At 47.4% G+C, this 12,423-nt stretch overlaps 1 protein-coding gene across 1 annotated transcript; it reads left to right on the forward strand.

Annotated features, from left to right (window-relative positions):
* Positions 1 to 706: 706 nt before the first annotated feature.
* LOC124192861 (collagen alpha-2(XI) chain-like) lies at positions 707 to 12,158 on the forward strand. Its single transcript, XM_046586372.1, has 24 exons — positions 707 to 2,013; positions 3,793 to 3,981; positions 4,063 to 4,276; positions 4,353 to 4,512; positions 4,575 to 4,796; positions 4,862 to 5,065; positions 5,181 to 5,255; positions 5,342 to 5,452; positions 5,525 to 6,100; positions 6,180 to 6,530; positions 6,625 to 6,669; positions 6,745 to 6,951; positions 7,055 to 7,306; positions 7,375 to 7,536; positions 7,627 to 7,788; positions 7,853 to 8,230; positions 8,308 to 8,739; positions 8,816 to 9,031; positions 9,101 to 9,200; positions 9,278 to 9,461; positions 9,564 to 9,739; positions 9,905 to 10,227; positions 10,339 to 10,419; positions 10,492 to 12,158. Exons 1-24 carry the CDS (start codon positions 1,896 to 1,898, stop codon positions 10,633 to 10,635), a joined length of 5,082 nt encoding a protein of 1,693 aa, XP_046442328.1. The 5' UTR covers positions 707 to 1,895; the 3' UTR covers positions 10,636 to 12,158.
* The last annotated feature ends 265 nt before the right edge of the window (positions 12,159 to 12,423 follow it).

Raw genomic sequence — 12,423 nt, forward strand, 5'->3', positions numbered from 1 at the left:
AAAAAGAGAGAAGTCTGTCTGGATGTTGCAGTGGGTCGGTTGTGTAGTAGAGAAGGACAGCATTGCCGAGCTGATTCCACACCACACAAGTTTTTGATAAACACTCAACCGACAAACCGTCTCTCGCAAAGTGACGAATCAGCCTTTCGCATGCCGTCATGAATGATGTAGGGTAGCGCATCGCTTAAAAAAACAAATCACGCTGTCCCAAATTGTCGGATGCATTCTCTGCGGTCCGGACGGTGCGTTTTAGGGGCGTCACATTTAAAACAAATTTTTTTATTTAGTTGGGCAATGTTGATTCAGAAGACGATTCATCTACCATGTCTCTCCTGGGCCGGAGCCTACAACCGTAGTCGGCGTGCAAGTCTCTGCTGGAGCCATCGACACACCACCCACGTCTTCTTTCTCTCTTACTCTCTCTTTGGAAACGCATAATCGCCCGGCCTGCACCACTAATCAAGACTGGTCGAAATAGAAGACAATTTTGACCATCTCGCCTCTCTACCGAAAAAGAGATGGGTTCATGGGCAAAGGAGGAGAAGGGTGGTGAGCAAAGTTCACGAAAACTGCCCGCCCCGAAATGATGGACACGATTCAATTCAACTCTGTTCGTGTATAGAGAGAGAGAGATAAGAGATCCGCAACTCTCCGTGTTGTGTCCGTTTGGGCGATGATGAGCCGGCCGCCAAATGCTCAACGATGATCTCTGTTTAGCTCATCAATGGCCAGATGCTGGGTTGATCACGGGCCGAAAGTTGTTAACATTTCATTTCATCAAGTATTAGGATTTCTGGCAATCCTTTCAATGACCTAACGTGGGTTGTGTAACCGCCTTTTTTTTTTCTGACTAGCCGAGTTGAATGGCCTACAAGGATTTGTGGTGGCGGGTTCACGGCGGCGGCGGCTCGTCGACCTATTTGAGGACGACGTGATGGCCCAGGAACGCAAGAGGAGAAGAATGGGAGGCTGTGGCAAAGAATATCACCGCCGACGAAAGACAAGAGGATCCCATGAAGAAGAAGAAGAGGGGAGAGATGAAAATGATTTAAAAAGGAAGAAGAAAAAGAAGAAGAAGAGGAAGAAGGAAAGAAAAAAGAGTTCCAGGAGCTTTTGACGGAAAAGAAAAGTGAATCGACTGGCAGTAGTTTCACCGATGGTGCCAGTGTTGGATGTTGGCTGTGGCACTTGACGAGAAGCGCCAGTTGATGTTCAGTGCCCCGCTGCTGTGACCGATTGGTCCTTGACCACACCAACACCCCAGACTGGTGTTGCTCTTCTTCTTCTTTTCTCTCCTCCCCGCTCCTCCTTCTCTCATCTCATCTCTCTCGCGTGTTGTTGTGTCCTGTCGCATTTCGGGGGTGCTGCTGCTGCTGCTGGTCGACTAGTATCCGATCCGCTCATTGATCAAGTCGAAAGTCGCTCAGTCGCGTCCGTTGCGTCTGTGGCGGGCGGCTGACCAGTTCGCGCGTTGCGTCGTGAATCTCCTTTTTTTTCTCCGAAACAAAAACACTTTGAAAAAGTCGTTTTCGGCGGTTAAGCGCCTTCAGTGTTCAGGCTTCCATCGAGCCCGGGATATCGTCGAGGGAGTCTCTCGCTCGCTCCCATCTCTCGCTCCCAACTCACTTGACTTTTCTATTGGATCGAACAACAACGATCGGTTAGTAGTGACGTTTGGATCTCAACTGTTTTTGTTGTTGTTCCTTTCACCGGCCGTTTGGGGGGAAATAGAAAAAAAGAAAAATTTCGTCCGGAATTCCTCACCCGGTTAAATCAGAAAGAGCCCAACGACAAAGTTCACACACACACACACACAAGTCTCTTGTTGTGGGGGACTGGAGTCAACAGGACTTTAATCGCATTAAAGTCCCTCCGACCCGATTGAGGTACGGAAAATGGGATCCGGATCGCGGAGTGCGGGCCGCGATCCTTGGCCCACGCTGGCATCCATCGCGGCCATCATCTGCTGGATTAGCTGGATACCTTTGACCGTTCACTCCGCCCTGCCGCCAGGTTCGTTCATTTTTTTTCTCTCTCTTGTTAACAAATTTGGTTTTTATCAGGAAATTTCAATTTGTGATGGGCGGCGTGATACTGACTGGGGCTCGCCTTAGCGAAAGAGAAAAAATGTTAGTTAAGGCTCTCTATTTTTAGTCGGCGTGAATGTGTCCCCTCCGTGTCAAACGGCCGTTGCCCAACACGGCCAGATGTCGACTCCTCCGTGTTCCTCTTCTTCTTTTTTCTTCCCACTCAAAACTGTTTTTGACTAACCCCCAGATATTGTCTCGGCGCCGAAATAGCTCTCGACACCCTCTGAACATCTCTTCGGCTTTCCCTTGTTCTTTCCCTCTTTCTTCTTTCTGTCCAGCCAGAACAAATTCCCGGCGTGACGTGAACCTGAAGATTCCAATTTTTATTAGAGCCCCATTTTGTTAGATTTTGAGCATTTCTATTCCTCCCGAGCTGTCCTAGTTAAACGACTTGTCTCCAGCGCGTGTTTTCGAGTTGAGACGCGCCTTTTGATTTGTCTCGCGTCTGTTTATACGGTCGTGAAGGATCGTGAAAGACAAGTCAGGCGCCATTGATCAGCCATCATAAGCCGTTCACGTCTAGACGGAGGTGACCTATGACCTGCCGGCAAGTCTCTTCTTCTTCTTCTCTCTTCTTTTTCCCTTTCTGGTGAGCTGATGCGGATGGAAGGAAGAAAAACAAAACAAAAAAACCCAAAACCAACTCAAAATGTTGCAGAGTGGCAAGCCAGTTCAGATGAGTGACTGCTTGGTGCGTGATTATCGCGCGCCCATAGAGACGTCCTCCTTTTTATTTTTTATTTTTTTCGGTTCCATCGGCCTCGAACATGCCCGGAACTTTGTGTGTGTGTGCCGGGTAACTCTATCCCCGCTCTACTTTTTTCTGTTTTTTTCCTCTGATATTGGTTTCATTTCCCCGCTACTAAAACACACACACACCACTAACATATTAAGAGATTCATGTTTTTCTTCTGGCCTTTCCTTTATTTTTTATTTTCCTTCTTCTTTTCCTTCTTGCTTCTTCTTCTTCATCATCCGTCTTGTGTTTTGTTTGGGTTGGTATTCAGCTGGTGCGGTGCTGCTGCTGCTGCCTGTCGTTTGCTCTAGAGGTCCTGCCAAGTTTCTTCTCGTCAAACAGTCGTCGCTAGTCGACGAGAGTTTGTTTACCGAAGAGCTGAGGGCACAGGGAGGAGAGAAAGACGAGACGGGAGTCGAGAAATCTCTCTCTCTCCGCGCGCTCCCAAAAAGATGATTGAAAATGTATACACAAAAATATATGTATGTAACGAATCTCGGCAGCAGCCGTCAGCAAGGACCTTGGCCTCCTATCTCTCGCACCCACCTCCTCGGCTGCTGCTGCTGCTGCTGCTCCCTTTTGTTTTGGTTTCACGCGCACCAACATCGCGTCGTGATGATCGCCTTCTTCTCTATATCGCATCCTCATCATCAACAGATTTATTCCCCTCCGCTCCCTCCATCCAAACTTGTTAACTCGCTCTCAAAGTCAATGACAGATGATAATGATGATGACGACGATGACGATTACCAGCCATGTTGTTAAAAAAACAGGGTCCCACATGTTCTGAATGAACGACGACAACTGTGTCAAACGGGCGCTCACAAGACGAGACAATTTTTCCAACTTGACAGGTTGCCAGTTTAGTAAACTGTGGAAATAATGAAGTGAAAGTCCAGCGTCCCAGTTTACTTTTCTTGTTTCTTGTTATCGTCGAATCGCAGTAATCCGATCCCGTTCAAACAGATGCGGCCGATTTGCTGGAAGCCGTAGGCATTAGCCAACTGCCGTTGGGCGTGGTAAACACGACGGGCATTTGCGACCAGCGGGCGAAATCCATCCAGGATGGCGTGCCCGTCTACGGACGGGCCGATCAGGCCTATCGGCTCACCCAGAGAGCCGTTCTCACCGTTTCCACCGCTCAAGTCTTTCAAGGTAAGTTATCCATTCAATTATATTCTCCACTGGACTAGAAAATGTATAAGTAATTGACGTTTTGGGATTCCATAATGACAGAGGGATTCCCCGATGATCTGAGCATCGTGGCGACGCTGCGGCCGGCCCAGGGCATCAACTCTGTTCTCTTCGCCGTCTACAACGACGCCGGCGATGAGCAGTTGGTCGTCTCGGTCGGAAAAACCGTTTCGCTCACCTACCAAGAAGGCGACGACGAAGGCAACAGAAGTCCTCCCATCCAAGTCGATTTTGGCGTTCGGATGAACGACGGAAAGTCAGTCATTGAATTCATCATTTTCGGCTAAACTTTTGTCTTGATCGTTTGTCTCTTTCGGTTTTTTGAATTCCAGGTGGCATCGCCTGGGCATCAGCATCAAGGGCAATGTAGTCACTCTGATCAAAGACTGTGAGCAACAGGTGACTAGGCCATTGCCCAGGCAGGGTCTCAAGTTGAGCAGCTCTGGCATCATTCTCATCGGTCAACAACTTTTGGACGAAAGCTTCTATTCGGTACTCTGTCTTAATAAATTTGAATTGATGTTCAATTGATAATGACGATCAAATTTGTACAGGGTGATTTGCAACAATTGATTTTGGTTCCATCACCGGAATCGGCATACGAAGTCTGCAAACAGTTTATGCCGGACTGTAGCAAACCCATCGGCAAGTTTGGTGAGTCCAGCCAAAATGGCGCATCGTCTTCCAACACCAAACGACAACTTCCTTTGAGCGTGACGGCTTCAGCTGGAGCAGAGACGTTGGTCTACGCCCAAGCGCCAAACGGAAGTTTTGTGGTGAGCTAATTCAACTATGACGTGACGTGACATTTTTTTTTAACTGATGGAAAAATGATTGGCAGGAAAATGAAGGATCCGGTGATGGCGTTGGCATCGGTGGCAACAACGGAGGCAACTATTATTTGCCAGGGCCACCTGGACCGAGAGGATATGCCGGCCCTCAAGGCCCGCTCGGTCCTCGTGGTCAAAAGGGTGAGCCCGGACGTGATGGATTGAACGGCAATTTGGGAATTCAAGGTCCGCCCGGACACGTTTTCATGATTCCGGTTAGTTATTACTCTATCTAAACGATTAGCTTATAATTGCTTTTGTTTAAATGTTTTCCCTTTTTCTTATTTCGAACGACTTTTTAAAATGTTTTTCCAATCTCTTTTCATATAGTTGAGTCTTCAAGGCAACGAGAAAGGACCAGATGCTCAAGCTGAACAATTTCGCCAGATGCTCTCCCAACACATGGTTTCTCAAATGAATTTTTTTCTGATTACAAAAAAATTCCGCTCACCAACTGTCTTTGTTCGCTATTACTTTTTGACCATTAACAGATGGCTATGCAAGGCTCGCCCGGACCGCAAGGTATGACTGGTATTCACGGCCCCACCGGCCCGCCCGGATCGGAAGGTCAAAAAGGAGAACCCGGTGATACCGGAGAACCGGTAAATGTCGAAAGTCTTTAGTTCAATTTTTAAAAAAATAAAAAAAAAATTTTCTTGCTTCCTTTTAAAAAGGGTCCTCGAGGTCTTCGTGGCATGATGGGTCTACCGGGACGAGAAGGCAAACGCGGTCGTCCTGGCCGTGATGGCGAGCGCGGTTCAACTGGTCCACCAGGAGTTAAGGGCGAACAAGGCAACCAAGGATTACTGGGATTGCCGGGCGAGAAGGGAGACCGCGGTGAAGTAGGAAACCCCGGAGATGTCGGTCAACCTGGACACGATGGACAACAAGGTGAAGACGGAGCTGCTGGTTTGCCCGGCATGCCTGGAGAAATGGGCCCGCGTGGATTCCCCGGCCAAAGAGGCTTCCCCGGTCTTCCAGGTCCACCTGGTATCCCTGGAAGTGAGGGTATAACCGGTCCTAAAGGAAACACCGGCCCATCCGGAGGCCCCGGAGCTCCAGGTCAAACGGGACCCAACGGCCCGATTGGGCCACCTGGCCCACAAGGTGTTTTAGGCCCGCCTGGAACTGCCGGCCCCAGAGGAAAACCCGGCTTGCCAGGTTTACCCGGAGCTGATGGCTTGCCTGGACCTTCCGGTAACCCTGGAACTCCCGGATCTAAAGGAGACACTGGAAGCACTGGAGCACAGGTAAATTATTATTATAGGAACTTTTTTGATTGTTTTAATTTTAATCCTTACACTTTTTTTTTTAAATTCGCCACTCTAGGGTCCAGTTGGTTTCCCTGGCGTCCGTGGACCGAAAGGTGACCAAGGCGCTCGCGGACCATTGGGCGAGAAAGGTGACAAGGGAGACAAAGGACATGACGGCGAAAAAGGTGACGTCGGCCAAAAGGGCGAACGAGGGCCGCAAGGTCTTCAAGGCACTGCTGGTTTGGAAGGGCCCGAAGGACCGAAAGGTTTCGAAGGTCCGCGAGGTGAGGCTGGACCACCAGGTCCGACGGGAGAAAAAGGAAAATTGGGCGTACCCGGTTTCCCTGGCTACCCCGGTCCACCCGGCGAGAAGGGAGACAAAGGCACACCTGGACGGCCTGGAACACCCGGCGACAAAGGAGATCGAGTATATTCTCCAAATGGATGATTTTTTGGATTAAATTTGTTTATTATTATAATTTTTGACTGGCTCACTGTGTGGTGACTTGATTTGATCATAGGGCAACACTGGAACTCCAGGAGAACGTGGAGAGCAGGGTCCGCGAGTGAGTTCAAATTCAAGATCAAGAAATTGAATCAGTGCAAAAGCATCAAGTCTGATGAACTGTCCAAAACTACAGGGTTTCAGAGGATCTCGCGGTCGTACGGGCAAACAAGGCGTGACTGGACCTAAAGGTGACACTGGACAACCCGGCCCACCAGGCACAATCGGAGAGCGGGGTCTGCCGGGAGCTGAAGGAGTCCGAGGTCTTACCGGTCAACAGGGTCTTCCCGGTATTCACGGCAAGGATGGAGTAGCAGGACCACCGGGCGAGCGTGGACCACCAGTAAAGCAACGGACATTCTTCAATTTAAAAATTTTTTGTTTTTGTCTCTGCCCAGGAATATTTTGTATCGTATACTATTCGTTTTTTTTTTCTTTTGAATTAGGGTCAACCAGGTGCCGATGGACCTATCGGAGCTCCTGGTGTAGTAGGATTACCGGGTCAGACTGGCGAGGGAGGTCCAACTGGAGAACCCGGAGAAGCAGGACCTCCAGGTGCACCTGGAGAACCTGGACACTCTGGTGACGCTGGCAAAGAAGGTCCCCAAGGCCCGCCTGGACCTCAAGGAAAGCAAGGCCCTATTGGACCTTCGGGATTGCCAGGTTTCCCCGGCGAGAGAGGACTTGCAGGATTACCTGTAAGTTTTTTATTTTTTAAATGATTTATTTAATTATTTAAAGTTATGCAATACAATGGTTGATTTAGGGAATGCCCGGACTTAAAGGAGAAATGGGTCCGGTTGGCCCAGCTGGTCCGGCAGGAGACAAAGGACAACAGGGAGAGTCTGGCAAGGAAGGACCTCCTGGTCCTGAAGGAAGAGCAGGTCAACAGGGAGCTGTTGGACCTTCTGGTGCCAAAGGTGACACGGTAAGTCATGGATTTTATTTGTATTATTTTTAATTGTCAAGAAATTTTGAACTACTAATTTTGCATTCGACTTTATTCGACAAATAATAGGGAGATCCTGGAATCCCAGGACCCACTGGTAGAGATGGACTTCCAGGACAGCGCGGTTTACCTGGACCACCAGGTCCTATGGGTCCACCAGGAGAAGACGGTGACAAGGGTGAACCTGGTAAACCCGGTGAGAAAGGATTTAAAGGCGGCAAAGGAGATGCTGTAAGTGGAGCTAGGATATTTGATTAGCTACAAGTTCCAGTTATCATTTCCTTCATTTAATTAGGGACCTCCTGGACCCAACGGCAATCCCGGTTTGCGTGGAGAAGTGGGACCTATCGGTCCGCCCGGTGAGAGAGGCCCTCCTGGTGACATTGGTCGACGAGGTGGTAAAGGAGAAGACGGTCCTCAAGGCCCTGGTGGACCTCCTGGCCCAATTGGAAACCAAGGTCTTCCCGGCCCTGGTGGCACTAAAGGAGAGAAGGGAGATTTCGGTCAAAAGGGTCCCGTCGGTCCTCCTGGAACTCCCGGAGAGCAAGGAGCTACTGGTACTAAAGGTGTTCAAGGTTTGCCCGGCGCCACTGGACCCGAAGGTCCTCAAGGACCTAAAGGTGAAACGGGAAATACTGGACCTCCCGGGCCTCCTGGACAAGATGGAGCTCACGTAAGTCGCATTTTTTATTTCGAATATTTTGGTTAACAGTACAGAATTTGACTGGGCGTGTTCAATTGTGTGTTTAGGGTAAAAGAGGACCCGCTGGACCTAAAGGTGAAGAAGGCAAGCCAGGTATTCAAGGAGCACCTGGTCCGCGAGGTGTTGCTGGCCCTGAAGGTCCCAAAGGTAGCCCGGGCAATCCTGGCTTCCCAGGACCAAACGGTGAATCTGGCGAGCAGGGACCGAAAGGAGAACCGGGCAAAGATGGTTTGGACGGCAAAGCGGGCGAGACTGGTCTTCCAGGAGAAGCTGGTGCTCCGGGTAAAATGGGTTTGCCAGGCTCACCCGGTAAACCTGGACCAGAGGGACCTGCCGGCGTTCAAGGCAACACGGGCCAACCTGGAGACAAGGGTGACATTGGCATCCAAGGCTTACCTGGACCTCAAGGTGCGCCAGGAGATCAGGGTGTTCACGGACCCCAAGGACCTCCTGGACTTCGTGGATCACCGGGACCCGCGGTACATTACCATTTAGAATAGGATCGAATTTGAAATTTTAATTGAATTTTGTTATCAATTCTCTGAATGATGTTAGGGAGATGTTGGACCTCCAGGCAAGCCGGGCAAGGCCGGTAACCCTGGACCGAACGGTGAAGCTGGTATAAGAGGCGAGAAGGGTGATCGCGGCCGAAGAGGACCTAAAGGACATCGCGGAGAATTGGGAGCTGCTGGACGTAAGGGTGAAGTCGGAGAGAAGGGTGAAGGTGGAGAACGTGGTACCCAAGGTCCCGTCGGACCTAAAGGAGAAGCCGTATGCATTTTGCGTTTTATTAATTTGCCCTAATAATACTTGACTATAAAATTTCTATTCATTTCTTAGGGACCCCTCGGACCGATGGGTCAAAAAGGAAACGACGGACCTCAGGGCTTGCCTGGATTGGAGGGACCTCCAGGACCTAAAGGAGCTGAAGGACAGACTGGTATGCAACTTTTATCAATTTTAATATGTAAAGTACAAAATCACATTTTCATTTACTTTTTCTAAAATAATAATCAGGACCTAAGGGAGACCTTGGACCTTCTGGACCTCCTGGACCTCCTGGCCCACCGGGCGAATTGCCTCTTCTGCCGCCTGAATTGTTGTTCCAACGAGACAGTCCAGCGACCCCATCCGGTCGAAAGAAGCGCGAACACGCCGACGGTGAAGAAGAATACGAAGATCGCTACAAGCGCGCAGTTGGGTAATAAAATAAACAACCAAATTGTTCCAGTTTTATCTCGCGTCGAGTGGAGTGGAGAAACGAGTTCCACGAATCTAATGATTGATTCTTTTTTCCTGGTAGTGGCAAATCGGACGACGGACCCAAAGAGGATTTGAACGGCAAACTGTTGGACATGTACAGTTCGATCTACACGATGCGACAGGACCTGGAGCGCATCAAGAAACCGCAAGGCTCTAAAGAGAATCCGGTTCGTTCGTGCAAGGATTTGTACTTTGGCCATCCCCAGTTCAAAGACGGTAAATAATAATAAGAAGACAATTTGAGCATTCCCTTGGCTAAACATCAAATGTTGATCTTGTACGACAATTTCAACAACAAGGGACAAAACAATGCCGACAGAAGAAGAATATAAAATAAAATAAAATAATCATTTGTTGAATTGAATACAATCTGGTTGGCAGGTTGGTACTGGATCGATCCCAACTTGGGCATGCCGGACGACGCCATTTACGTCTTTTGTAACATGACTGGCTCGGGCGAGACGTGCGTCTACCCGGACCTGCAGTCGTCCAAGATGCCCAACATTCCTTGGCGCAAGGAGGTCGGCGGCAAGGAAGAGTGGTACTCGAACATGCGTGGCGCTTCCAAGGTGACGTACGAAACGGTGGGCGTGGTCCAGATGACCTTCCTGCGCCTCCTGAGTCAAAAAGCCCATCAGAATTTCACCTTCACCTGCGTCAACTCGGCCGCCTGGTACAATCAGCGCACCTTCAATTACGATCAGGTATTATTTTCCGTCTCAGTGGCGCTCTCTTTCTTAATGGTGGCTCGTCATTTCGTGAGCGGTATTATAAACATGAACTTGATTCCATCCCCTATCTCTTGTCACGAACAGGCCATCAAGCTGCTGGGCGATAACGAACAGGAATTCAGCGCCAAAGGAGTCCGACCCAATGTCATTCTAGACGGATGCAAAGTACCGTTTTTTCCGTTTCTTTTTCTCAAGTGATTTGACTTTGATTGTTGTCCTCTTTGATGTCCATTTTAGAATCGCAAGGGCAGCAGTAAAACCGTGTTTGAAATTCGCAGCGACAAGCTGGGCCAGTTGCCCATTATCGATTTCTTCCCGGTCGATTACGGTCAACCTCACCAGGCCTTTGGGTTCGAAGTCGGTCCCGTCTGTTTCAAATGATCCCCAGTCGTTGCCGTTTTTTTTTTCTTTTTCTTTTTCCCCCAACTTCAGCCAATCAACGCCCATCACGACAATCAACGACGGGCCCAACGACGACGACCAACACACACACACAGACAGTGGAAAAAAAGAAAAGCAAAAATAAATCCTCTTTCTCTTATTCTCTCTCACACACAAATCAACCGGCCCAAGATGATAAACCATTCGGATTTATGGTCGGTTCTTTATCTCTTTTTTTTTTCTTTTTTACCTCCTCACCGGTTTTCATTTCTTTTCTCTTATATAAATATTCGTGAAAAACGCTTTGAAACACACACACACACACCAAAAACATTATTTTTTTTTCCTTTTTTTCTGGTTCGATTCCGGATGACTTTATGTTGACTGACTGACGTTCATTGACCGAAAGCAACAACGACGAAATAACCAACAGACGCTCTCAATCAACTGCGGCCTTGATGGTTTTCTTTTTTCTCACGATATTAACGAAGAGAAAAGCTTTTTTTTACGACAACCAAAACAACAACCAACAACCTTCTCTCTCTCTCCTTTTAATTTTCGCATTCTCTTTTGACGATTCGATTTGCCACCATTTTCTATATTTCCCTTCTCATTTTCACTTTCTCCCCTCTCTTAATGTCTCTTTTTAGATTTTCATGGATTTTGACCACACCCTGTTTTTATTTTTCATTATTTTTATTTTTCGCTATCAAAAACAACAACAACAACACACAAACCGAGTGATTTCCAATGACACATTTATAGATAGGTCGGGCTATTTTAGTTGAAAACCAAAATGTCACCTTTAAAAAGAAAAAAAAAACATTTAAAAAAAGAAATTTACTTGATGGAATATGTAGATGTGTACAACCCAAGCGAAATGAATTCAAATTTTTCTTCTCTCCTTTATTCTCCTTTATTCTCATAATTTTTTGGCGTGGGGGTGGGGGTCTGACGACAGCAAAGCGCAACAACTTAAAAAATAGAAAAAGACAAAAAAAAAAATCAATCAATTATCACTGCCACAATTTTTATATTTTAAGAAAAATTTGTTTCTTGTTTTCTGCCCAACATTTTCACACACACACACATGAGCCCGCCGCAGAGCAGACGACCAAGTTTTTCCCCCTAAAAATTTTTTCTGTTTAATTAGATAACATACACACACCTCGCCTTTTATTATTTTTTTGTTTTGTTGATGAATGCCAATCATGATATACTATGAAGTGACGTGTCATTTAATCTCCTCTATTTTTCTCTCTGTGGCTGCGCGAGCATTTGATTTGCAAAGTTTTTGATTTGAAAACAAAACAACAACCAACAACATCATTAAACCAGCTGTGTCTCATTTCGTGTTGATTTTATTTTTTCTTCTTCTCTCTCATCTGGGGGGTTCAAAAGTGGAAAGGAAAAAATGTTATGAAATTCTGCGCTTTTTGTCAAAAAAATGTGTCTGGTCTGATGAAACAATCTTTTTATATACATTTTCTGTTTTTTTGCCTTATATACACAGCCTAACTCTATATACTACACCTACACACTATATCGTTGCCCCACACGTGTTTATGTCAGTCAACGCATAAACGAATCAATTCAAACTTGTCCGCCATTTTTCCTTGTCCCTAGAAAGAAACAACAACTTGGATGATTGATTGGCCTTGGTAATTCCATTTCGTCATAAAATAGGGGGGTTCAATTTTTATCTCGTATGTAGTAATGTGTAAGGCTTCCTTTCCTCCAACCGACACGTTCGCGTCGTGTGTGCACAGGTTATTACGTCGATGGTAT

Source organism: Daphnia pulex, chromosome 1 (assembly GCF_021134715.1).
Source record: "Daphnia pulex isolate KAP4 chromosome 1, ASM2113471v1".
Classification (NCBI taxonomy): domain Eukaryota; kingdom Metazoa; phylum Arthropoda; class Branchiopoda; order Diplostraca; family Daphniidae; genus Daphnia; species Daphnia pulex.